The following is a 24,758-nucleotide window of genomic DNA, read 5'->3' as shown; positions in this document are numbered from 1 at the left end:
CTAACCCCTTTATATATTTCTTAGCAGCTCAGTTGCAACACCTTAAGGGCAGGGGGTCCGCCAGCCTATTTAGACTATGGAGAAAGATTTACCTGACTCTTTTAAACCCCTCCCAGTAGTAGGATTGAGGAGGAGGGTCTGGGGAAAAGTTAGGGAAATTCTGGGTGTTCAGGAGCTATTGGACCTGTATCCTGTTTGGGATAGCAAAGAATTATAAGCATCCGAAATAGCTCCTTTTACAGGACCTGGTTCTATCAGTTTTTTTTTAACATGAAATGTGATACAAATTGTAGAGGGCGTACTTTTATCCTGCAAACTGATAGCGTGCCTTAACTGAAGGTATTTATAGAAATGGGTAGACACTAGGCCAGTGGTGAACCTTTTAGAGACAGGGTGCAAAACTTCAGTTTGCCGTTGTACTTTTTGTGATGTAAGGTAACAGTTTTTTATTTATTTTTTACGGTGTTCATCTGAGGGGTTAGGTCATGCAATGTTTTTTCCCCCTATTTTTTACCATTTTTTTTTTACTTTATTTGGGAAAAATGAAGAAGTTTTTGTTTATTCTTACTTGAAACTAAAAAATTTTGGGGGGGAACTATTTTTTCAACCTTTTTTTTGTCCCACTTTTGGGGGTCTAATCCTTTACAATGAATTCCAATACTTCTGTATTGGAATGCATTGGCTGTATGAGTAATACTGTGTGTGTGTGTAATTACTCATACAGGTTCTGGCCTGTGAGATCCAGGGGACTGGATCTCAGGCTCGTCACTGGAAGGCCTTCCTTAGGCATCGCGCTGCCTTCCATGCCATCGGGTCCCCCCTACAGACGCACGGGGACCCGATGGCACCGCCGCGAGCCGCAAAACGGTAGGTCTGAATTAACCTGCGGTTTGCGGCGATCGCCGACACAATTATTTGAGCAGGCACCGGCTTCCGATCACCGTCTGCCGGTGATCGGAAATACACATGACGTACCGGTACGTCATGGGTCCTTAAGGACTCGGGAAACATGCCGTATCGGTATGTCATAAGTCCTTAACCTCCTCCCGAACGCCTAACGCAGGGATGCATCCTGCGGGCGGCCGGGTTATTCCTCCTGGACGCATCGATGCATCATCTCGCGAGAGCAGACACAGGCAGCTCTGTAAGTAGCACCAATCACCACACTACACTACACCCCCCCCCCCCGTCACTTATAAACCCCTTATTGAACCCTGCTCACCCCATATAGACTCCATTCAGACGTCCGTATGTGTCACACATGTGGTATCGCCATACTCAGGAGAAGTAGCGCAATGTGTTTTGGGGTGTATTTTTACATATACCCATGCTGGGTGAGAGAAATATCTCTGCAAATTGACAACTTTGTAGAAAAAAAAATATGCAAAAAGTTGTCATTTACAGAGATATTTCTCACACAAAGTATGGGTATATGTAAAAAGACACCCCAAAACACATTTCCCTACTTCTCCCGAGTACGGCGATACCACATGTGTGACACGCTTTAGTGCCCCTAAAATGCAAGGGCAGTATAAATATCCCACATGTGACCCCATTTTGGAAAGAAGACACCCCAAGGTATTCCGCGAGGGGCATGGCGAGTTCATGTAAAATTTTAGTGGAATATGAGACATTGTAAGAAAACTAAGATTTAGTCTTACCGGTAAATGGTTGTCCAGGAGTCCGACATGACAGCACCCACTGGAGGATGTCCCATTGGATCTCTGTTGGGACAGGAAGCGAGAGAGTTTAAAAGGCCCCTCCCCACCCCTCCTACCAGTGTCTTTCCAAAATTACTACCCCAGATAGGATCCAAACTCTTTATTTGAGCTTCCATGTTATCTTCACATTTGAAATTATATACGGAGCCAAGAAATAACAGCAAAGAAGGGGGGGTATTAACGGTTGCTGTAATGTCGGACTCCTGGAAAACCATTTACCGGTAAGACTAAATCTTAGTTTCCAGGACGTCCCTCCATGACAGCACCCACTGGAGAACTACCAGCTTACTACTTGGGGGGGGGAAACCACTGCCTGGAGGACCTTACGACCAAACCCTAGGTCCTGATTGGCAAGAGAATCCAGTCTATAGTGTCTAACAAAGGTAGTGAAACTGGACCAAGTAGCGGCCCTGCAAATCTGTTCAATTGAAGCTTCCACTTTTTCTGCCCAAGAAGTCTCCACGGCTCTGGTGGAATGGGCTTTTATGGATAAAGGGCAAGGTAGTCCTTTCAGCACGCAAGACTGTCGAACCGTGTCTCTGATCCAACGAGCCAAGGTTTGTATTGAGGCCGTATTGCCTCGGTTCCTTCCTCCAAACAAGATAAAGAGGTTTGATGATTTTCTCCACGAAGCTGTAATTTTTTGGGAGAGGTACAAAAGGAAGGAAGAATTATTTCTTTTTTTTATGGAACGAAGAGACAACTTTTGGTAAAAAGGATGGATCCAACTTTAATATAACCCGATCGTCCAAAATTTTTAGATATGGTTCCCTGATGGAAAGGGCCTGAATTTCTCCTATTCTGCGTGCTGTGGTTATCGCTAGAAGAAAAATTGTTTTAAGAGAAAGCAATTTGTCAGATAACTGCTCAATTGGTTCAAACGGGGGATAACATAGACCCTCTAAGACCCTCTTTAGGTCCCATGGTGGTACTGTTTGCCTAATAGAGGGTCTCATTCTGGAAATAGATTTAATAAATCTTTTAATTCATCTGTGGTCTGCTAAGGAAGTGTTCAAAAAACAACTCAAAGCTGAAATTTGGACCTTAAGGGTACCAGGTTTTAGGTCCAAATCAAACCCTATCTGCAAGAAATCCATAATGCAGCCTATAGATGGGTCTGAGACCCCTGGATGTGAGTGTGACAGCCATGAAGTAGATTTTTTTCCATATTTTCAAATATATGGCCGAGGTTATGGGCTTGCGGCTTTGCTGTAAGGTAGATATTACCTTATCTGACAGACCCTTTCTCTTTAGGATCTGCCTTTCAGGATCCAAGCTGAGCTTGTCGAGGTTCGGATGTTCCAGGGGTCCCTGTAGGAGAAGGTCCTTCCTCCTCGGAAGGGTTATCGGATCCCCTATCACCATCTCCTTCAACAAAGGAAACCAGGCTCTCTTCGGCCAGGCAGGAGCTATGAAAATTAGGGTCATCGAGCATGTTCTCAGCTTCTTTAGGAGCAATGGAATCAGGGGAAATGGAGGGAAGGCGTACCCCAGTTCTATGTCCCAATCCTGGGACAAGGTGTCTACCCCTAGTGGGTTGTCTTTTGGATTTAGAGAGAAATAACTGTTCAACTTGGTGTTCTCTCTTGACGCGAAAAGGTCTACTTGTGGGAACCCCCACTGGTGGCAGATCTGTAGAAAGGCTGCCTTGTTTAAAGACTATTCGCCTGGGTTGAGACTGTGTCTGCTTAGGAAGTCTGCGGTGGAGTTTTCTACTCCTCTTAGGTGGACTGCTGATACGGAGAGCACTTTTTTCTCTGCCCAACAAAATATTTGGTCTATCAATCCTTGTGGATGAGGGTTCCTGGTTCCACCTTGACGTTTCAGGTAGCATACCGTCGTCATGTTGTCCGATAGGATTTTGATGTGGTGGTTGGAGAGTGTGACAGACCTATCCGTATGGACAAAAAAAAAAATGGTACCCAGATAGCTAATTTTATTGTATTTGTGTACTCTGAGTGCCATTCCCCCAATGATATGCACTCAGACTTGAGCTATCTGGGAATATGTTAAATGTCTGCGTTTGCTGGGAGGGTGTGACATTGTGTGTTTGGGTGGTGATTCCTGTCCTGTTGTTTCCCACATGTGTATTGGTGATTTCCCTCTGTCCTGAGAGATAAATTGAATTACTCTTTGGGTGTCCCCAGGGCAGAGAGGAGGAAACCATGATGCATTGTGGGGATGTGTTGTGTCTGTGTATCCTGAGTGCTACGTATCTGTCCTCTGTCACAGTCTTCCTTCTGGTCCCCTAGGGGCGTGTACACCAGATGGGGACCTGCATAAATACGGGCGGGTAGCCCTCAATAAAGTTTTCGTGTCTCACCCTCAAGGTGGAGCTTGGTCTCGTTATTTAGGGGGGGGGGGGCGGGATTTTTTCTGGGTTGGTCCACCAGGATAGAGAATCTAAACTTTGCCTTGATAGGATTATTTTGACGGCGGTTCCGTTTCTGACGGCGGTTAGACAGACTATGGCGGTAGAAGAAGAAGAAGAACAGATGCGCACCGTACAGGGCGAAATGTTCGGCGGTCTAAGAGCTAAGAAAAGGAAACTCTTTCCTGTCAATTCTAACCTGAGGGATCTAATCTAAGATGAATGGGAAGAGGGTGACAAGAAGCTTTATGTGCCTCGGGAATTTAAGAGCAGGCTGATCTTTAACCAGGGACAGGAAGAACACTGGTAGGAGGGGTCTTTTAAACTCTCTCGCTTCCTGTCCCAACAGAGATCCAATAGGACATCCTCCACTGGGTGCTGTCATGGAGGGACGTCCTGGAAAAAATAAATAAATCATTTTCCGCTAACTTGTGCCAAAAAAATAAAACTTCTATGAACTCGCCATGCCCCACACAGAACACCTTAGGGTGTCTTCTTTCCAAAATGGGGTATTTATACTGCCCTGGCATTTTAGGGGCCAAGGGGACCTAAGGAGTGAGAAGTAGTTTGGAATCCAAATGCCTAAAAATGCCCTCCTAAAAGGTACTCATTGGAATTTGGGCCCCTTTGCGCACCTAGGCTGCAAAAAAGTGTCACACACACGTGGTATTGCCGTACTCAGGAGAAGTAGGGCAATGTGTTTTGTGGTGTATTTTTACATATGCCCATGCTGGGTGAGAGAAATATCTCTGTAAATTGCCAACTTTGTATAAAAATAAATAAATAAATATATGTTAAAAGTTGTCATTTACAGAGATATTTCTCACAAACATTATGGGTGTATGTAAAAATACACCTTAAAACACATTGCCCTACTTTTCCAGAGTACGGTGATACCACATGTGACACTTTTTTGCAGCCTAGTTGTGCAAAGGGGCCCAAATTCCAATGAGTACCTTTAGGATTAAACAGGGCATTGTTACGCATTTGGATTCCAAAATAATAATTCCATTTCCGCTAACTTGTGACAAAAAATAAAAAAACTTTCATGAACTCACTATGCCCATCAGCGAATACCTTAGGGTGTCTACTTTCCGAAATGGGGTCATTTGTGGGGCGTTTCTACTGTCTGGGCATTGTAGAACCTCAGGAAACATGACAGGTGCTCAGAAAGTCAAAGTGTGTAAATTAATTTTTTTGCACCATAGTTTGTAAACGCTATAACTTTTACCCAAACCAATAAATATGCACTTATGGCATTTTTTTTTTTTTTTTATCAAAGACATGTAGAACAATTCATTTAGAGAAAAATGTATATAGAAATGTAGGTTTATTAGAAAAAAAAAATTACAACAGAAAGTGAAAAATTTCATTTTTTTGCAAAGATTTCGGTCATTTTCGATTAATATAAAAAAAGTAAAAATGTCAGCAGCAATGAAATACCACCAAATGAAAGCTCTATTAGTGAGAAGAAAAGGAGGTAAAATTCATTTGGGTGGCAAGTTGCATGACCGAGCAATAAACTGTGAAAGTAATGTAGCGCAGAATTGTAAAAAGTGGTCTGGTCATTAGGGGGTTTAAAAGCTAGGGGTGCTGAGGTGGTTAAAGGGTTAAACAAAATGTATACTGGATCCTAGGTTTTGCATAACTTGCCACCAAATGTTACAATCGGAATCAACAGAATCTTATATCAGGCATGCAAAACCCTATCTGCTAAATTGATACAGCCGCTTCCCCCAAGCATATCGGAATTCATTACCAGAATTAATACAGTCATAAGATTAGAAAGAGGAGTATACATGAAGCGTAATTGCAGGTCGAAATTTGATACCTTTGGGGTCCCTGGATTGACAGATCTGGAGTTTGTAGTACATGGCTTACTTAGCAAAATAGTCTGAGGATCTTCTCCGGCTAACCAGGAAGGGGAGAGATGGGGCTGATTGTGTTTATTTAAGCCTAGAGTGCTTAAGCTTTATAGTGCATAGGTGATGTCATGGTCTGTTACTAAAACAAATAGGTTTTACACATGTTTATGCTCATCTACTCACAACAAGGTCTCACAGTGGGTGGGGGAGGGGAGTTTGGTTGTTGGGATCTTTATGTTAAGGATACTGTTTATTGACTATCCTGTTTTGTACAATGAGTATTTTTGCACTGTGTTGAACATAATATATGACAAGAATTTTGTAAAATGATGGATCGATGATGATGGATCGGTGATGATGATGACGAATCAATGATGATGATGATGATGCAGAGTTGGATAAGGCGGAAGCCCTAGTGGAAAACCTTAAGGTATCCGCAGGAGAGTCAACTAAGAAATCCAAGGCATTACTTATAATAGGGAAGTTAGACAGGAACTGCTCCCTAAGGCTACTTTCACATTAGCGTTCGGGGCTCCGCTTGCGAGTACCGTTTAAAGGCTCTCACAAGCGGCCCCGAACGTACCCGTCCAGTCCTAATGCATTCTGAGTGGATGCGGATCCGCTCAGAATGCATCAGTCTGGTAGCGTTTGGCCTCCGCTCCGCTCAGCAGGCGGACACCTGAACGCTGCTTAGCAATGCGCCGCCCAGACAGAAGAAGGAAGGAGCGCCAGGCGGCCACGGCGCACGCGAGTATAATGCTGCTCACTAACATACCATGGCAGCCAAGACGGACCCCCACCGATCAGTTATTGAAGACCTAGTCCAAAGATAGGTCATATGTTACCAAGTCTCATAAAACCTGTACGCCCTGTGTATTCCTGATCACTGCCTTGTGGCGGGCGGTGGTCGGAACTGGGTGCCAGCTGAAATCAATCAGCAGCCACCCTGGGTTAATACTGAGTTTAATAAACTAAAAGGCAAAGCATTACAATAGAGGATGCATTGTAATGCATTACAGAGGGGATCAGACCCCCAAAAGTGAACATTAGAAATAAAGTAAAGAAAGAAGAAAAGTAAAAAAAAAACTAAAAAAAACCCACACACATATTAGGTATCACCGCGTCCGTAATGACCGGCTCTATAAATATATCACATGATCCACCCTGTCCGATAAATACCATTACAAAATATATATATATATATATATATATATATATATATATATATATATATATATATATATATATATAAAAAACACCTTCTCTGATAGCCCCCTGCTTTTTAGGACCTCGCATTCAGGATCCAGGCTGATAATTTGAACAGACCTGGATTCTGGTGAAGAATTGGGCCCTGAGAAATAGTGTTCTCCTGTGTGGGGATTCTCCAGGGTTCATCCAGAGCTAGCTCCTTTAGTACTGGGAACCAATTTCTTTTTGTCCAGTATGGGACAACCAGTATTACTGTTACTGGGTCTGACCTTATTTTCTGCAGCACTCTGGGCATTAGCGGCCAAGGGGGAAAGGCGTAGGCTACATCCCAAGTTCACCTGATTGAGAATGCATCAGTTGCCCAAGGGTTGTCCCTTGGGTTCAGGGAGCAGAAAGGATTGACCTTTGCGTTTTTTCTTGACGCAAATAGGTCTATCTGGGGGGGTCCCCCATCTCCTGGTGATCTGATGGAATACGTCTGAGTTTAGGGCCCATTCTCCTGGATCTATGGTCATCCTGCTGAGGAAGTCCGCCTGTATGGTTTCTGTACCCTATAAAGGGAACCTGTCACTGGGATTTTGTGTATAGAGCTGAGGACATGGGTTGCTAGATGGCCGCTAGCACATCTGCAATACCCAGTCCCCAAAGCTCTGTGTGCTTTTATTGTGTAAAAAAAAAAAAAAAAAATTTTTTTATCCATATGCAAATTAACCTGAAATGAGTCCTGTACGTGAGAGGAGTCAGGGACAGGGCTCATCTCAGGTTAATTTGCATATGGATCAAATCGTTGTTTTTTTTTACACAATAAAAGCACACATAGCTATGGGGACTGGATATTGCGGATGTGCTAGCGGCCATCTAGCAACCCATGTCCTCAGCTCTATACACAAAAGCCCGGTGACAGGTTCCCTTTAAATGGATAGCTGTGATGGCGAGAACATTATTTTCGGCCCAGGAGAATATTTTTTCCGCCAGTTCTTTTGAGCTTGTTGATCTTTTGCCCCCTCGATGTTTCAGATATGCGACAGCTGTTACACTGTCCAAAAACATTTTTTCAGGTGTTTTCCGGAGACCTTGTCTTGCGATACCTTCAGCACCTCCCAGATCGCCCTCAGTTCTCTGTGGTTTGATGATCTTTTGGTCATGGTGCCTGACCAAGTGCCCTGGTAATTTAGTGAGCCTATTTTTGCTCCCCATCCTGTACCACTTGCATCCATGTTTATTTGTATCTCTGGATTTTTTTACTCAGGGTATCCCTTTTAGCAGGTTTCTCTCTTTCGTCCACCAGTTTAAATCTGATCTTATGCAATTTGGAATGGGGATTCTTTTTTCTAGAGAGCACTGTCTCTTGTCCCAATTTCTCAGGATCCACGACTGGACAACCCTGGTGTGAGCCTGGGACCAAGATACTGCTGCTATACATGAAGTCATCATACCCAGGAGGCTCATGGCACTGCGAATGGAGGACTGAGATTGACTTTGGAATTTTTTTTGTTTTGTCCACAAAAGGATGTTATTTTCTCCTGAGGGAGGGATGTAACCTGGGGGACTGAATCCAGGATCACTCCCAGAAATTTCATTTTGGTTGAAGGGACTATACATGATTTTTTCAGGTTTATTACCCAACCTAGGTCTGAAAATCTGCACATCAGATCTTTGGTAATGCTGGCTGTTTCCCGCTTTGAAGGTCCTAGGACCAGAAAATCGTCCAAGTATGGGAATATTTTTATTCCTTCTGCTCTCAGGGGGGGATATAATTTCTACTACGAGTTTCGCGAATACCCTTGGGGCAGATGAGATTCCAAAGGGTAACACAGTGAACTGGAAGTGTTTTACTTCTCCTAAACTGACCACTAGGGCGAATCTAAGGAATTTTTTAGATGACTTGTTTATGGGGACGTGATAGTATGCGTCCATTAAGTCTATGGACATCATGAAGTCTCCTGCTTTGATCAAGGGAATGATGGATGTTATGGATTCCAGCCTGAACTTTCTGTATCTGACCGCTTTATTTAGTCCCTTTAAATTTATAATGGTGCAGAAGGTACCATCTGGTTTTTGCACCAGAAATAAACTGGAATAGTAACCCCTTCCTCTTTCAATACTTGGGACTTCGGTCACTACCCCTGAGTCTATTAGCTGCAGGACACCTTGCCAGATTTTCCCTATAATTTTTGGGCTGTGTGAAGTTATTATGAACTTTTTTAGAGGGGCTGAGGAGAATTCTATCCGGTAGCCATCCCATATGATGTTTAAGGCCCATGGATTTTTGGTGATGGATTCCCACCGGGACAGAAAATTCCTCAGTCTCTCCCCCCCCCCCCCCCCCTCTGGCATCATAGTTTATCTGACTGCTTATTCTGGGGGTTAAGAAGGAACCCTCCACCTACCCCCCCTTCCCTTTGCCCCTATAGGGTCTAGTCTGGGAATTGAAGGAACAAAAGGGTTTCTTTTTAGTTTCTTCCGGAAACCCCTTCTTTTTAAAATCGGCAGCCTTTTCCAGGATGGAGTCTAATACTGGTCCAAAGACGTATTCCCCAGAAAAAGCTATAGAGCATAGCTTGGCTTTTGATGCTCTACCCCCTCCCCAGGCTTTCATCCACAATGCCCTTCTAGCAGAATTGGTGAGGGACGCATCCTTAGCGGCGAACCTCACTGACTCCGCCGAGGCATCCGCCAAAAAGGCAGTGGCAGATCTGAGGAGTGGGATAGAGTTTAATATTTCCTCTCTAGGGGTTTTGTTTTTGATATGTTCTTCTAACTCGTTAAGCCAAAAACACATAGATCTAGCAACCGACGTTGCGGCTATGTTGGTTTTAACACCAAACATAGATGCCGTCCAGGATTTTTTTTAGGAGAGTCGGCCTTCCTTTCCATTGGGTCCTGTAGCTATAAGGAGTCCTCAAATGGGAGGGAAGTCTTTTTAACTACTTTTGCTACCTGGATGTCAATTTTTGGGGTTTCGCTAAATAGTTTGACCTCCGCTGGATCGAATAACAGCCTATTTCTAAATTCTCTAGATATCCCAAGTCTTCTCTCGGGGTCAGGCCATTCATCCAGTATCATATCTTTTAGGTTCTCATTCATTGGGAATACTTTACATTTTTTGGCTCTGACTCCCCCAAACATTTCATCCAGGACGGATCTTGGGTTTTTTCACCTCCTGAATCCCCATGGTTGCTCTAGCAGCTCCCAATAGCTCCTCCATATCCTCGGAAAAAAAAAAAAAAGTACTTTTTACTATCTTCCATGATTTCACCCTCTGATAGAGCATCAAGATCAACATTCTGTCTAGAGTGGATGCCTCCTCGTCCATATCGAGGAGGATGGGACCAACAATCTAGGTTTTTTTGCCGGAGGTGTAGGCGGGATTGAGCTGAGGGAGGCCAGAGAAGACTTAATTTCATTTTGAATTAGTGATTTGACCTCTGACGGTTGCTCCTATTTTACAAGATCATTTATGCAACCTTGGCAGAGCTTCTTTTTATAATTCACAGGAAGCCTCTTGCTACAAGTCGCACATCTCTGAGCTTTCGTTTTTGTTCTGGGCTCTTTAACTCCCTATAGGAGAGGAGCAGCCAGGTATCAATAGACAAGATAATTAAATGAGTCAAGAAAAAAAAAAAAAAAATTATACAACATTTGTCTTTTCCCCACAGGGGAACTCACTGTTGGAGTAGCCGAGGGGGCTTCAGATTCCATCCGGGCTGCAGAGGAGTCAGGGGCTTCAGGGGCAGACATCTGTGTGTGTGTATAAGCTCCAGGAGACAGATCGGTGTGTGCCACTGCTAGTTTGAAACTGCCGCTTCAAATAGTCAGCCCGGCGTCTGCCGTCATCACAGTGCGCCCGATCCAAGCTCCACCCCTTCCGCCGGCCCAGAGCAGAGTGTAGTGCTGAGTCTTCCTACAGGAGTCGGCGTGCAGCATGCTTCTGCTTTCATGCGGTCAGCTTCCTCAATGTAGGTAAGGGGGAGCGATGCTGTGGGAGAGATACGGGCTCCTGCAGACAGGAACGAGATCGGCTCCACATGTATCCTCTGCCCAGCTTTGGACTGGACCGCAGGAGGGCAGAGGAAGAGGACGCAAATCCTCAGGTATTTTTAAAATAACAAAACGTTCTTTGCCTCCATCAGGAGGGCTCTCTGCGAGTTGACCCCGTAGGGACAGGAAACAGAGTGGGTGGTGGCCTTTTAAACTCTGTGTGTTCCTGCCCCTACAGAGGTCAAGGGTCAATCTCATAGTATAGCCGTCATGGTGGACGAAATGGAAACAATGGCTTTTTTTATACCGTTTTTATTTAAGTCACCTTACATCACAAAAAGTGCAACACCAAGTGATCAAAAAGGCGTATGCCCCCCAAAATAGTACCAAACAGTCACCTCATCCTGCAAACAATGAGCCTCTACCTAGCCAATCGCCCAAAAAGTAAAATTACTATGGCTCAGAATATGGAGACACTAAAACATCATTTTTTTGGTTTAAAAAAATGCTGGTATTGTGTAAAACTAGAGTATAAAAAAAATAAATTAAAATCAAATAAAAAGTATACATATCACATGACCGAACCCCTCAGATGAACACAAAAAAAAAAAAGCTATTTTTTGTCACCCCTAAATAGTGCCAATCCAACCTGTCATCTCATACCGAAAAAAATAATTAAATGAGCCCCTACACAAGACAGTCGTCCAAAAATAAAAAATAAAATAAAAATAAAAGTATGGCTTTCAGAATGTGGAGACACTAAAAGAATATATATATATTTTTTTTTTTATGCTTTATGTAAAACTGAAACAAATCACCAAAAAAAGTCCTATTTGTTATTGTCGCGTCCGTGACAACCTGCTCTGTAAAAATACCACATGATCTAAGCTGTCAGATTAATGATGTTGTAAATTTAAAATAAAAAACTATGCCAAAACAGCTATTTTTTGTTACCTTGCCTCACAAAACGTGTAATATAGAGCAACCAAAAATCATATGTACCCTAAAATAGTACAAAACTGCCACCCTATCCCGGAGTTTCAACTCTAGGAGTGCATCAGGGGGACATGGTGTCAAAAAAAACAGTTCAGCAAAATCTGCCTTCCAAAAACCGTATGGTATTCCTTTCCTTCTGCGCCCTGCTGTGTGCCCGTACAGCAGTTACGACAACTACAGAATCAGTACCATAAATATTTTTGATATGAGTTTTATTTGGCTGTTAACCCTTGCTTTGTAACTGGAAAAAATGGATTCAAATGGAAAATCTACCAAAACAAAAGTGAAATTTTGTTTGCCTCACAAAGTGACTTCAGACCTGAACTGGTCCTGAAAAAGTGGGTTTTAGAAATTTTCTGAAAAATTTCAAGATTTGCTTCTAAACTTCTAAGCCTTGTAACAGCCCTAAAAAATAAAATGGCATTCCAAAATGATCCAAACATGAAGTAGACATATGGGGAATGTAAAAGTAATACCTCCAAAAATAGTTATTACATCTATTATAAAAGTAGGGTCATTCGGCTGGGCGGGCGGGTCATTTAAATTACCGCAGCGCTCATCTGTTCCTCCTTTTGTGTCCAGGAGCCGAGGAGAGCTGCACGTGGATCGCCAGCTGCACGGCTCTCCAGCCAGCACCCCCATCTGTGCCCCAGCACCCCCCAGGTATTTAGGGAAAGGTTAGGTTAGTCAGGGATATTCAGGGAAAGTTAGTGAGGGGGGGGGGGGAATAATAATAATAATAATAATAATAATAATAATAATAATAATAATAATAATATTGCAGCTTGAAACCCCACAACTTGGTTTTGGGTGCAAGCATTTTTATTTTTTTTGTGTGCATACACTGACTGTGGCCGGCACTCATAGCGTCCGTTTGGGGCGAGTTTGTGAACACCCGTGCCCCCACACACACATCAAATAAAGTTTTCCACGCGCACACACACACACACACACACACACACACACACACACACTCACCCATGGCCCGTCGGATGTTCTCGGCCGAGGAGGCATACGCCCAGCTTGCCTCCGAGTCAGAGAGTCCCAGTGAGGACAAGGATGACCCCACTTTCCTTTTGTCATCCGTGTCCTCCGCATCATCTAGCGATGATGATGAGCCCCCAAGGCGGCAGAGACGCCGCCAGGTGGAGCAAGGGGACCGCCATGCTAGGGACCCTGTGGACCACCCTAGTACGAGCAGCTCTGGGGCTCGTACTAGTTTTCTGGCTCACCAGTTAAATCCACCGGAGCCCCCTGCCGGTGAACTCGTCTGGTATACCCCAGAGCGTTACGAGCCCGTGATTCCTGATTTTGTAGGCCAACCAGGAATCCAGATTTCCACAGTGGGCTTCACTGAATACGACTACTTTAGTCTTTTTTTCAGTGACCACTTTGTAAACCTAATGGAAGAGCAAACAAACCTGTACGCCCCACAGTTTGTTGCTTAAAACGTGGGCTCCTCTTTGTCTATGCCCAGTGGCTGGACTCCGGTCAGTGCAGCCGGGATGAGGACATTTTGGAGCCTCGTGCTGCACATGGGCCTAGTCAAGAAACCTAGCGACAGGCATTACTGGAGTGGGGACGTCCTCTACCAGACCCAACTTTACAGCACGGCCATGACACGCTCCCGGTTTGAGGCAATCTGGAAATGCCTGCATTATTCAGATAATGCAGCATGTCTCCCCCAAAGTGATCCTGCCTATGACCGCCTGTACAAAATCAGGCTGTCATCAATCACTTTGGGGCCAAATTTGTACAGGGCTATGTACCTGGAAGGGAGGTCGCGGTTGAGGAGTCTCTCATTGCTTTCAAGGGGAGACTCCTTTTCTACAAGTATGTTTCCTCTTAGCAGGCGAGGTATGGCGCGAAGCTGTACAAACTTTGTGAGAGTACCTCAGGGTACACTTACAAGTTTTGTGTGTATAATGGGTGAGATTCCCGTATTCAACCCCCAGAATGTCCCCCCACTCTGGGTGTTAGTGGGAAACTTGTGTGGGACCTTATGCACCCACCACTAGATAAGGGTTACCACCTGTACGTGGATAACTTTTATACCAGTATCCCCTTGTTTCAGTCCCTCACCACCAGATCCACGTCCGCTTATGGGACCATGCAGAAAAATCAATGCGGCCTCCCTACCCACCCCCTCCAGGTACCTATCCCCAGGCAGTGAGACCCGTGCCATTACCAGTGGAAACCTGTTGCTGGTCAGATATAAGGACAAGAGGGAAGTCCTTGTACTGTCCACAATTCATGGTAACGGCATCACCCTTGTCCCTGTGCAAGGTACCGCGGCAACGGTCCTCAAGCCCGATTGTATCATCAACTACAATCGGTACATGGATGGATTGGATCTCTCCGATCAAGTTCTCAAGCCATATAACACCATGTGCAAAACCCAGGCAAGGTACAAAAAAAAGTTGCGTTCTACTTGGTGCAGGTTGCACCTTTTGTGCTGTCCCGGAGCGCTGGCAACACAGGGACATTACTTCAGTTCTATCAGGCAGTCCTCAAGGACCTGATCTTTTCTGACCGAGAAAGAGCAGGCCAGAGTAGCTCTGGCAGTGGAGGCGCCCGTATCGTTCCTGGCCAACACTTTCCAGGTGTGGTCCCCATACTGTTAAGATGGACACCAAAAAGGTGCAGAGTGTGTCACGGGAGGGGGGATGCGGAAGGACACTACTACTTAGTGTGACACGTGCCCCGATCATCCGGGCCTCTGCATTATTGGTTGCTTCAGGGAGTACCACGCTTTCATGGAGTACTAAATTTATATCCCAATTTAGCCACTGACAACCGGATAATAAACTATGGTTCTCAACTTGAGACACTAAAAAACAAAATTTTATATATATATATATATATATATATATATATATATATATATATATATATATATATATATAAATAAAATTTAGTAAACATATTAGGTATCGCCGCGTCCGTAAGAATCTGCTGTATAAAAATACCCCATGACCTAACCCCTCAGATGAACACAGTCTGAGGGCAAATTTTCCATTTTAGTCCGTTTTTTTCCAATAACAAAGGAAGGGTTAACAACCAAACAAAACTTGATATTTATTACCCCGATTCTGCAGTTTACAGAAACACCCCATATATGGTCGTAAACTGCTGTATAACCAAACGGCAGGGCAGAGAAGGAAAGGAACGCCGAATGGTTTCTGGAAGGCAGATTTTGATGGGTTTTTTTGGTTTTTTTTGGCACCGTGTCCCATTTGAAGCCCCTTGATGCACCCCTAGAATAGAAACTCCATAAAATTCTGAAATTTCATCTCCATTTGCCAATAACTCTTGTGCAACACCTAAAAGGGTTAACAAAGTTTGTAGAATCAGTTTTGAATACCTTGAGGGGTGTAGTTTCTTAGATGGGGTCACTTTTATGGAGTTTTTTTACTCTAGGGGACTATAAATAAACCAGTCCTGCAAAATCTGGCTTCCAAAAACCATACGGCGCACCTTTCCCTCTACGCCCTACCGTGTGCCCGTACAGTAGTTTACAGCCACATATGGGGTGTTTCTGCAAACTACAGAATCGGGGCAATAAATAAAGCATTTTGTTTGGCTTTAACCTTTGCTTTGTTACTGTAAAAAATTGAAAATTTGCCCAAAAAATAAATCGAAATTGTGAAATTTTATCTTTATTTGCCATTAACTCTTGTGGAACACCTAGAAGGTTAACAACGTTTGTAAAATCAGTTTTCAATACCTTGAGGGGTGTAGTTTACAGAATGGGGTCATTTTGGGTGGTTTCTATTATGTAAGCCTCACAAAGTGACTTCAGACCTGAACTGGTCCCTAAAAATTGGGTTTTTGTCATTCCAAAAATGATCCAAACATGAAGTAGACATATGGGGAATGTAAAGTAATAATTATTTTTGGAGGTATTACTATGTATTTTAGAAGTAGAGAAATTGAAACTTGGAAATGTGCAGGTTTTTTTTTAACAAAATGTAGGTAATTTTTATAAAAATTTTTATAAATAAATTTATTTTTTTACTTCATTTTACCAGTGTCATGAAGTAGAATATGTGACGGAAAAAATACAATATCAGAATGGCCTGGATAAGTCAAAGCGTTTTAAATCACCTCTTAAAGAGACACTGGTCAAATCTGCAAAAAATGGCCTGGTCCTTAAGGTGAAATATGACTGTCTCCTTAATGGGAACCTGTCACCAAAAAACAAAAAATGCTTATTAAGCTGTTAACCTTATAGTGCTGCATAGTAGTGTCCTAATGCACTTTTTCTTCGTTCAGCGGCTGCCCGGTGCTTCAAGTCAGGTTTGAAGTCAAGGGGGCAGCGGCCTAGGCGTCTCCAATAGTGCTCTCCCCGCCTCCCGCCGCCTTTATTGACATGCCGGATCTCAGTGCCGGGACCACGCTCCCAGCCCGCATGCGCAGTAAAGGGCTGCTGTAGCGCGATCCCGTCTCCGGCTTGTACACTCAGCCGGCTTCAGTTTCGCTACTGAGCATGCGCCCAGCATCTTCTGTAACTACGCTAGTATGTAAGGCTGGCGGGCGCATGCGCAGTAGCGAAACTGAAGCCAGCTGAGTGTACGAGCACTTTAATCTGGTGTGTCAATAAAGGCTGCGGGAGGCTGGGAGAGCAAGATTGGAGACGCCTAGGCCACTGCCCCCTTGACGTCAAACCTGACTTGAAGCACGGGGCATCGGCTGAATAAAACATTGATTTCTCAAGGAGGCTAAATGAAGAAAAAGTGCATTAGGACACTACTATGCAGCACCATAAGGTACTATTAACAGCTTAATAAGCGATTTTTTTTGGTGACAGGTTCCCTTTCAGGAGTTACATTTATACCACCAAATGATTAGTAAATCTTCCTCAATGGGAGAGGTATCAAATCCATTCCAAAGGAAATATAACAGTTTCCCATAGCGTCCAGATTCCACCATTCAACTGTTCCCTGGTTTCAGTACAGACACCCCAATAATTAGATACCTCCCAGTGAGCATTATTGCCACATGCCAATGACCGGTAGGTAACTCCACAGGGTATCCTGTCCGCAACTAGGGCTGACCTCACCTTGGCAGCCTTGTCCACCTTGTCCTGATTGTCCGGTTGATACACAAATACAGAGGCCGGGCGTCCCTCCTGCAGCTGAGCAGGATATATGGTGAGCCCCGAAGGATGTGTCCATGGCGGCTCCTGCAGAGTAAAACCCCTCATTGAGCTGCTCTCAGAGCCCATAATCCCGCACCTGTATGCAGGAACTGCTGCCTTCAACCCAGCCAGCAGGAACCCCAATGCGGCTCACCGGTCCAGTGACAAGGATGATTTAAACGTGATTAGGAGCTCCGCTAATGCTGCCACACGTAACGCTTGGCATTGCCTCAAGGACCGAGAAAAACAACAAGGAGCTCTTGAGCAGGCTGCCTAGGTCACCGGGGCCACGATCACCAATAGCAGACGTACAGCACATTAGATGTTATTTCCTAGTGGGTAGCGTCTAAACCCCATGCGCCGTAAGGACCTTGTGACGTTGTCGGATCAGGTGATTTGCTAAAGTCACGTGGGTAGAAGCAGTGGTGTCTAAACTCTATGCTTGGTAGTGACCTTGTGATGTCAAAGCCTCAATTTCAAACTAACTATAAAGCTCTCCTTAACCACTTCAGCCCCGCTAGGTGAAACCCCCTTCATGACCAGGCCACTTTTTACACTTCGGCACTACACTCCTTTCACCGTTTATCGCTCGGTCATGCAACTTACCACCCAAATGAATTTTACCTCCTTTTCTTCTCACTAATGGAGCTTTCATTTGGTGGTATTTTATTGCTGCTGACATTTTTACTTTTTTTGTTATTAATCAAAATATAACGATTTTTTTGCAAAAAAATGACATTTTTCACTTTCAGCTGTGAAATTTTGCAAAAAAAACTACATCCATATATAAATTTTTTGCTAAATTTATAGTTCTACATGTCTTTGATTAAAAAAAAATGTTTGGGCAAAAAAAAAATGGTTTGGGTAAAAGTTATAGCATTTACAAACTATGGTACAAAAATGTGAATTTCCGCTTTTTGAAACGGCTCTGATTTTCTGAGCACCTGTCATGTTTCCTGAGGTTCTACAATGCCCAAACAGTAGAAAAACCCCACAAATGACCCCATTTCGGAAAGTAGACACCCTAAGGTATTCGCTGATGGGCATAGTGAGTTCATAGAACTTTTTATTTTTTGTCACAAGTTAGCGGAAAATGATGATGATTTTTTTTTTTCTTACAAAGTCTCATATTCCACTAACTTGCGACAAAAAATAAAAAATTCTAGGAACTCACCATGCCCCTCACAGAATACCTTGGGGTGTCTTCTTTCCAAAATGGGGTCACTTGTGGCGTAGTTATACTGCCCTGGCAATTTAGGGGCCCAAATGTGTGAGAAGTACCTTGCAATCAAAATGTGTAAGAAATGACCGGTGAAATCCGAAAGGTGCACTTTGGAATATGTGCCCCTTTGCCCACCTTGGCAGCAAAAAAGTGTCACACATGTGGTATCGCCGTACTCAGGAGAAGTTGGGGAATGTGTTTTGGGGTGTCATTTTACATATACCCATGCTGGGTGAGAGAAATATCTTGGCAAACGACAACTTTTCCCATTTTTTTATACAAAGTTGGCATTTGACCAAGATATTTTTCTCACCCAGCATGGGTATATGTAAAATGACACCCCAAAACACATTCCCCAACTTCTCCTGAGTACGGCGATACCAGATGTGTGACACTTTTTTGATGCCAAGGTGGGCAAAGGGGCGCATATGCCAAAATGCACCTTTCGGATTTCACCGGTCATTTTTTACAGATTTTGATTGCAAAGTACTTCTCACACATATGGGCCCCTAAATTGCCAGGGCAGTATAACTACGCCACAAGTGACCCCATTTTGGAAAGAAGACACCCCAAGGTATTCCGTGAGGGGCATGGCGAGTTCCTAGAATTTTTTATTTTTTGTCGCAAGTTAGTGGAATATGAGACTTTGTAAGGAAAAAAGAGAAAAAAAAAAAATCATCATTTTCTGCTAACTTGTGACAAAAAATAAAAAATTCTAGGAACTCGCAGTGCCCCTCACGGAATACCTTAGGGTGTCTTCTTTCCAAAATGGGGTCACTTGTGGCGTAGTTATACTGCCCTGGCAATTTATGGGCCCAAATGTGTGAGAAGTACCTTGCAATCAAAATGTGTAAAAAATGCCCTGCAAAATCCGAAAGGTGCACTTTGGAATATGTGCCCCTTTGCCCACCTTGGCAGCAAAAAAGTGTGACACATCTGGTATCACCGTACTCAGGAGAAGTTGGGGAATGTGTTTTGGGGTGTCATTTTACATATACCCATGCTGGGTGAGAGAAATATCTTGGCAAACGGCAACTTTTCCCATTTTTTTATACAAAGTTGGCATTTGACCAAGATATTTTTCTCACCCAGCATGGGTATATGTAAAATGACACCCCAAAACACATTCCCCAACTTCTCCTGAGTACGGCGATACCAGATGTGTGACACTTTTTTGATGCCTAGATGCGCAAAGGGGCGCATATGCCAAAGTGCACCTTTCGGATTTCACCGGTCATTTTTTACAGATTTTGATTGCAAAGTACTTCTCACACATATGGGCCCCTAAATTGCCAGGGCAGTATAACTACGCCACAAGTGACCCCATTTTGGAAAGAAGACACCCCAAGGTATTCCGTGAGGGGCATGGCGAGTTCCTAGAATTTTTTATTTTTTGTCGCAAGTTAGTGGAATATGAGACTTTGTAAGGAAAAAAGAGAAAAAAAAAAATCATCATTTTCTGCTAACTTGTGACAAAAAATAAAAAATTCTAGGAACTCGCAGTGCCCCTCAGGGAATACCTTAGGGTGTCTTCTTTCCAAAATGGGGTCACTTGTGGCGTAGTTATACTGCCCTGGCAATTTATGGGCCCAAATGTGTGAGAAGTACCTTGCAATCAAAATGTGTAAAAAATGCCCTGCAAAATCCGAAAGGTGCACTTTGGAATATGTGCCCCTTTGCCCACCTTGGCAGCAAAAAAGTGTGACACATCTGGTATCACCGTACTCAGGAGAAGTTGGGGAATGTGTTTTGGGGTGTCATTTTACATATACCCATGCTGGGTGAGAGAAATATCTTGGCAAACGGCAACTTTTCCCATTTTTTTATACAAAGTTGGCATTTGACCAAGATATTTTTCTCACCCAGCATGGGTATATGTAAAATGACACCCCAAAACACATGCCCCAGTTTCTTCTGAGTACGGCGATACCAGATGTGTCCCACTTTTTTGCAGCCTAGATGCGCAAAGGGGCCCAAATTCCTTTTAGGAGGGCATTTTTAGACATTTGGATCCCAGACTTCTTCTCACGCTTTAGGGCCCCTAAAAAGCCAGGGCAGTATAAATACCCCACATGTGACCCCACTTTGGAAAGAAGACACCCCAAGGTATCCAATGAGGGGCCTGGCAAGTTCAAAGAATTTTTTTTTTTTTCGCATAAGTTAGCGGAAATTGATTTTTTTTTGTTTTTTCTCACAAAGTCTCACTTTCCGCTAACTTAGGACAAAAATTTCAATCTTTCATGGACTCAATATGCCCCTCAGCAAATACCTTGGGGTGTCTTCTTTCCAAAATGGGGTCAGTTGTGGGGTGTTTGTACTGCCCTGGCATTTGAGGGTCTCCGCAATCATTACATGTATGGCCAGCATTAGGAGTTTCTGCTATTCTCCTTATATTGAGCATACAGGTAATGAGTTTTTTTTTTCCGTTCAGCCTCTGGGCTGAAAGAAAAAAATGAACGGCACAGATTTCTTCATTCGCATCGATCAATGTGGATGAAAAAATCTCTGCCAAAAAAAAAAAATGGAGGGGAAAGGCGTCTGCCAGGACATAGGAGCTCCGCCCTACATCCATACCCACTTAGCTCGTATGCCCTGGCAAACCAGATTTCTCCATTCGCATCAATCGATGTGGATGAATAAATCATTGCCGGGATATTTTTTTTTATATATATATATATATATACATACAAAGTGCTTGCCAAAGCATAGGAACGCCGCCTCCTCCTCAGCTCGTATGCCTCGGCAAACGTATCTGTCACTGCAGAGTAGAAATCTCGTCTTGCAGCGCCGCATACACCGACTTGCGTGTAATCTGACAGCAGCGCAATGCTTCTGTCAGAATGCACATCGGTGCTGCAGCTAGTAGATCGGTTGGTCCACCTGAAAGGTAAAAAGACAAAAAAAAAAAAAAAGAAAAAAACAGGCCACAACGCAATAATTTTATTAACTTTGGAACAGAACATGTAACTTTAACTTTTGGAACTAAACATTAACCTGTTTGCTTACCTGTTTTTTTTTTTTGTTTTTTTACCTTTATAGAACAAACCTCTCCTTCCCCATGGGTCAATGTGCAAAGCGCAAATCGCCCAAAGATGTGGCGAAGTGCGTTATGCACTTTGTCCCATGTGAAAGGAGACGTTTGCAGCAGCAGTGAGTGAATGGGCCCTAATAGCCCTGTGTGCCTATCCTGGTGAGATGATCCCTATGCTAATAGTGTACCTGTGAGTGGTACTTCCGGAAACACTCTCCAAAGCATAGGGCAGGGTGGTCCGGACAGTCAGGACAGAAATAGCGGGTGTCACGCCTTATTCCACTCCTGCTACAGACACGACATCTTTTTCGGGGTGACTGTTGGGTTGAGGTACCAGGAACGACATTGGGGAAATGTCGCTCGTGTAGACGGCTAACTACACTGGTGGTTGGGGCCACGGAACCTCCTGGATACAGGAGGTTCTCGATGATCTCTTCCTGAAATTTGAGGAAGGATCCAGTTCTCCCAGCCTTACTGTAGAGAACAAAACTATTGTACAGAGCCAATTGAATTAAATATACAGACACCTTCTTATACCAGCGTCTGGTGCGTCGGGAAACTAAATACGGAGACAACATCTGGTCATTGAAGTCGACCCCTCCCATGTGGAGGTTATAGTCGTGGACTGAGAGGGGCTTTTCAATGACACGGGTTGCTCGCTCAATTTGTATTGTCGTGTCTGCGTGAATGGAGGAGAGCATGTAAACGTCACGCTTGTCTCTCCATTTCATCGCGAGCAGTTCTTCGTTACACAGTGCGGCCCTCTGCCCCCTTGCAAGACGGGTGGTAACGAGCCGTTGGGGGAAGCCCGCGCGACTAGTTCGCGCGGTACCACAGGCGCCAATCCGTTCTAGAAACAAATGCCTAAAGAGGGCCACACTTGTGTAAAAATTGTCCACATAAAGATGGTACCCCTTGCCGAATAAGGGTGACACCAAGTCCCAAACTGTCTTCCCACTGCTCCCCAGGTAGTCAGGGCAACCGACCGGCTCCAGGGTCTGATCTTTTCCCTCATAGACCCGAAATTTGTGGGTATAGCCTGTGGCCCTTTCACAGAGCTTATACAATTTGACCCCATACCGGGCGCGCTTGCTTGGGATGTATTGCTTGAAGCCAAGGCGCCCGGTAAAATGTATCAGGGACTCGTCTATGCAGATGTTTTGCTCTGGGGTATAAATATCTGCAAATTTCTGGTTGAAATGGTCTATGAGGGGCCGAATTTTGTGGAGCCGGTCAAAAGCAGGGTGGCCCCTGGGACGGGAGGCGGTGTTGTCACTAAAGTGCAGGAACCGCAGGATGGCCTCAAAACGTGCCCTGGACATGGCAGCAGAGAACATGGGCATGTGATGAATCGGGTTCGTGGACCAATATGACCGCAATTCATGTTTTTTTGTCAGGCCCATGTTGAGGAGGAGGCCCAGAAAAGTTTTAAGTTCGGAAACTTGGACTGGTTTCCACCGGAAAGGCTGGGCATAAAAGCTTCCCGGGTTAGCGGTGATAAATTGTGTGGCATACCTGTTTGTTTCGGCCACAACTATGTCTAAAAGCTCCGCAGTCAAGAACAGCTCAAAAAATCCCAGGGCCGAACCGATCTGAGCCGTCTCAACCCGAACTCCAGACTGGGCAGTGAAAGGGAAAACTACAGGTGCGGCTGAAGTTGGGGACTGCCAATCAGGGTTTGCCAGCACCTCTGGGATTCTAGGGGCTCTACGGGCACGTCTTTGCGGTGGCTGCGACGGGGTCACTACTGCACGTGCCACCGTACCAGCTTCAACTGCCCTTCTGATGCTCGCTACTTCACCAGGTTGTACGGCAGTGCTGGTACTAGGTCCAGGGAGGGCTGGGCTGCTGGTGTATGCCTCACCACGTAATCCGACAGCACCAGCCCCACTCTGCTGCTCTTGAAGCGGATCCTGCGCAACCTGCGGTCTAGCGACACGGGGCCGGGTACGCCTGGTTCTATCAGGGACCTCAGCCTCCTCGTCCGAACTTTGGGTCAGAGAGCCACTGCTTTCTACAGGTTCGTATTCTGACCCGCTGGATTCATCAGATGAGGGTTCCCACTCCTCATCCGACTGGGTCAGAAGCCTGTAGGCCTCTTCAGAAGAATACCCCCTGTTTGACATGTGGGCAACTAAATTTAGGGGTATTCCCTGAGACTACCCAAGAAAAAAAAAGCAAGCCTGTCTTACAAAGGGGAGGCTAGCGAAGTACCGGAGGCCGCTGCGGTTGATAAAAAATATCAAAACTGATTTTTTTATCGCCGCAGTGCGTGTAAAGTGAATGTGCAGTGATCAAAAAAAAAATTTTTTTTTGTCACTGCGGTGGGGCGGGTGTGGGCGAACGCACGTGTGGGCGACCGATCAGGCCTGATCGGGCAAACACTGCGTTTTGGGTGGAGGGCGAGCTAAAGTGACACTAGTACTATTATAGATCTGACCGTGATCAGTTTTGATCACTTTCAGATACTATAAAAGTACAAATGCTGATTAGCGATACGCTAATCAGCGAATAACGGACTGCGGTGCGGTGGGCTGGGCGCTAACTGATCGCTAACTACCTAACCAAGGGACCTAAACTATACCTAAAACCTAACGGTCAATAACAGTGAAAAAAAAAAGTGACAGTTTGCACTGATCACTTTTTTCTTTTCACTTGTGATTGACAGGGGTGATCAAAGAGGTGATCAAAGGGTTAATTGGGGTTCAGGGGGGTGATCAGGGGCTAAGTGTGTAGTGTTGGTGTACTCACTGTGAAGCCTGCTCCTCTGCTGGATCCAACCGACGAAAAGAACCAGCAGAGGAGCAGGCAGCCATATAACAGATCATATTTACAAATATGATCTGCTATCTGGCACTTTGATTGGATTTTTTAAAAATCAGCAACCTGCCAGCCACGATCATTGGCTGGCAGGTTGCTGACTAAATACTTCTCGATGAAATGCCGGCGCGAACTGCGCACGCGCGGGCGCATACTCGCGTCATCTCGCGTCTCGCGAGATGACGCGTATATGCGTGACTGTGCGCCAGCCTGCCACCTCCGGAACGCACATGTGCGTTAGGCGGTCCGGAGGTGGTTAAAGGGTTTCTACCACCAGAAATACTGTTATGTAGCTGACTGCAATCCCGCGCTGCTCACTTCTGTATTTGGTGCAGGCGCAGTGAGTGAATGATGCGCTCCTGGTGCAGGATTCCTCCCTGTGCCGACTACGTCACAGTGAGG

At 44.6% G+C, this 24,758-nt stretch overlaps 1 protein-coding gene across 5 annotated transcripts in view; it reads right to left on the bottom strand.

Moving 5' to 3' along the window:
- The window catches only part of SCYL3 (SCY1 like pseudokinase 3), a 445,770-nt gene extending 428,142 nt beyond the window's left edge, over positions 1–17,628 (bottom strand). For all 5 annotated transcript variants that reach the window (XM_044301161.1, XM_044301165.1, XM_044301163.1 and 2 more), the window contains exon 1: positions 17,206–17,628. In XM_044301161.1, the coding sequence (XP_044157096.1) occupies positions 17,206–17,370 (165 nt within the window). In that variant the 5' untranslated portion in view covers positions 17,371–17,628. The remainder of the gene's footprint in view (positions 1–17,205) is intronic.
- Positions 17,629–24,758: the final 7,130 nt, after the last annotated feature.

Source organism: Bufo gargarizans, chromosome 7, assembly GCF_014858855.1.
Source record: "Bufo gargarizans isolate SCDJY-AF-19 chromosome 7, ASM1485885v1, whole genome shotgun sequence".
NCBI lineage: Eukaryota > Metazoa > Chordata > Amphibia > Anura > Bufonidae > Bufo > Bufo gargarizans.
The sequence above is the reverse complement of the archived record's forward strand: the minus strand, read 5'-3'. Positions and strand labels throughout refer to the sequence as shown.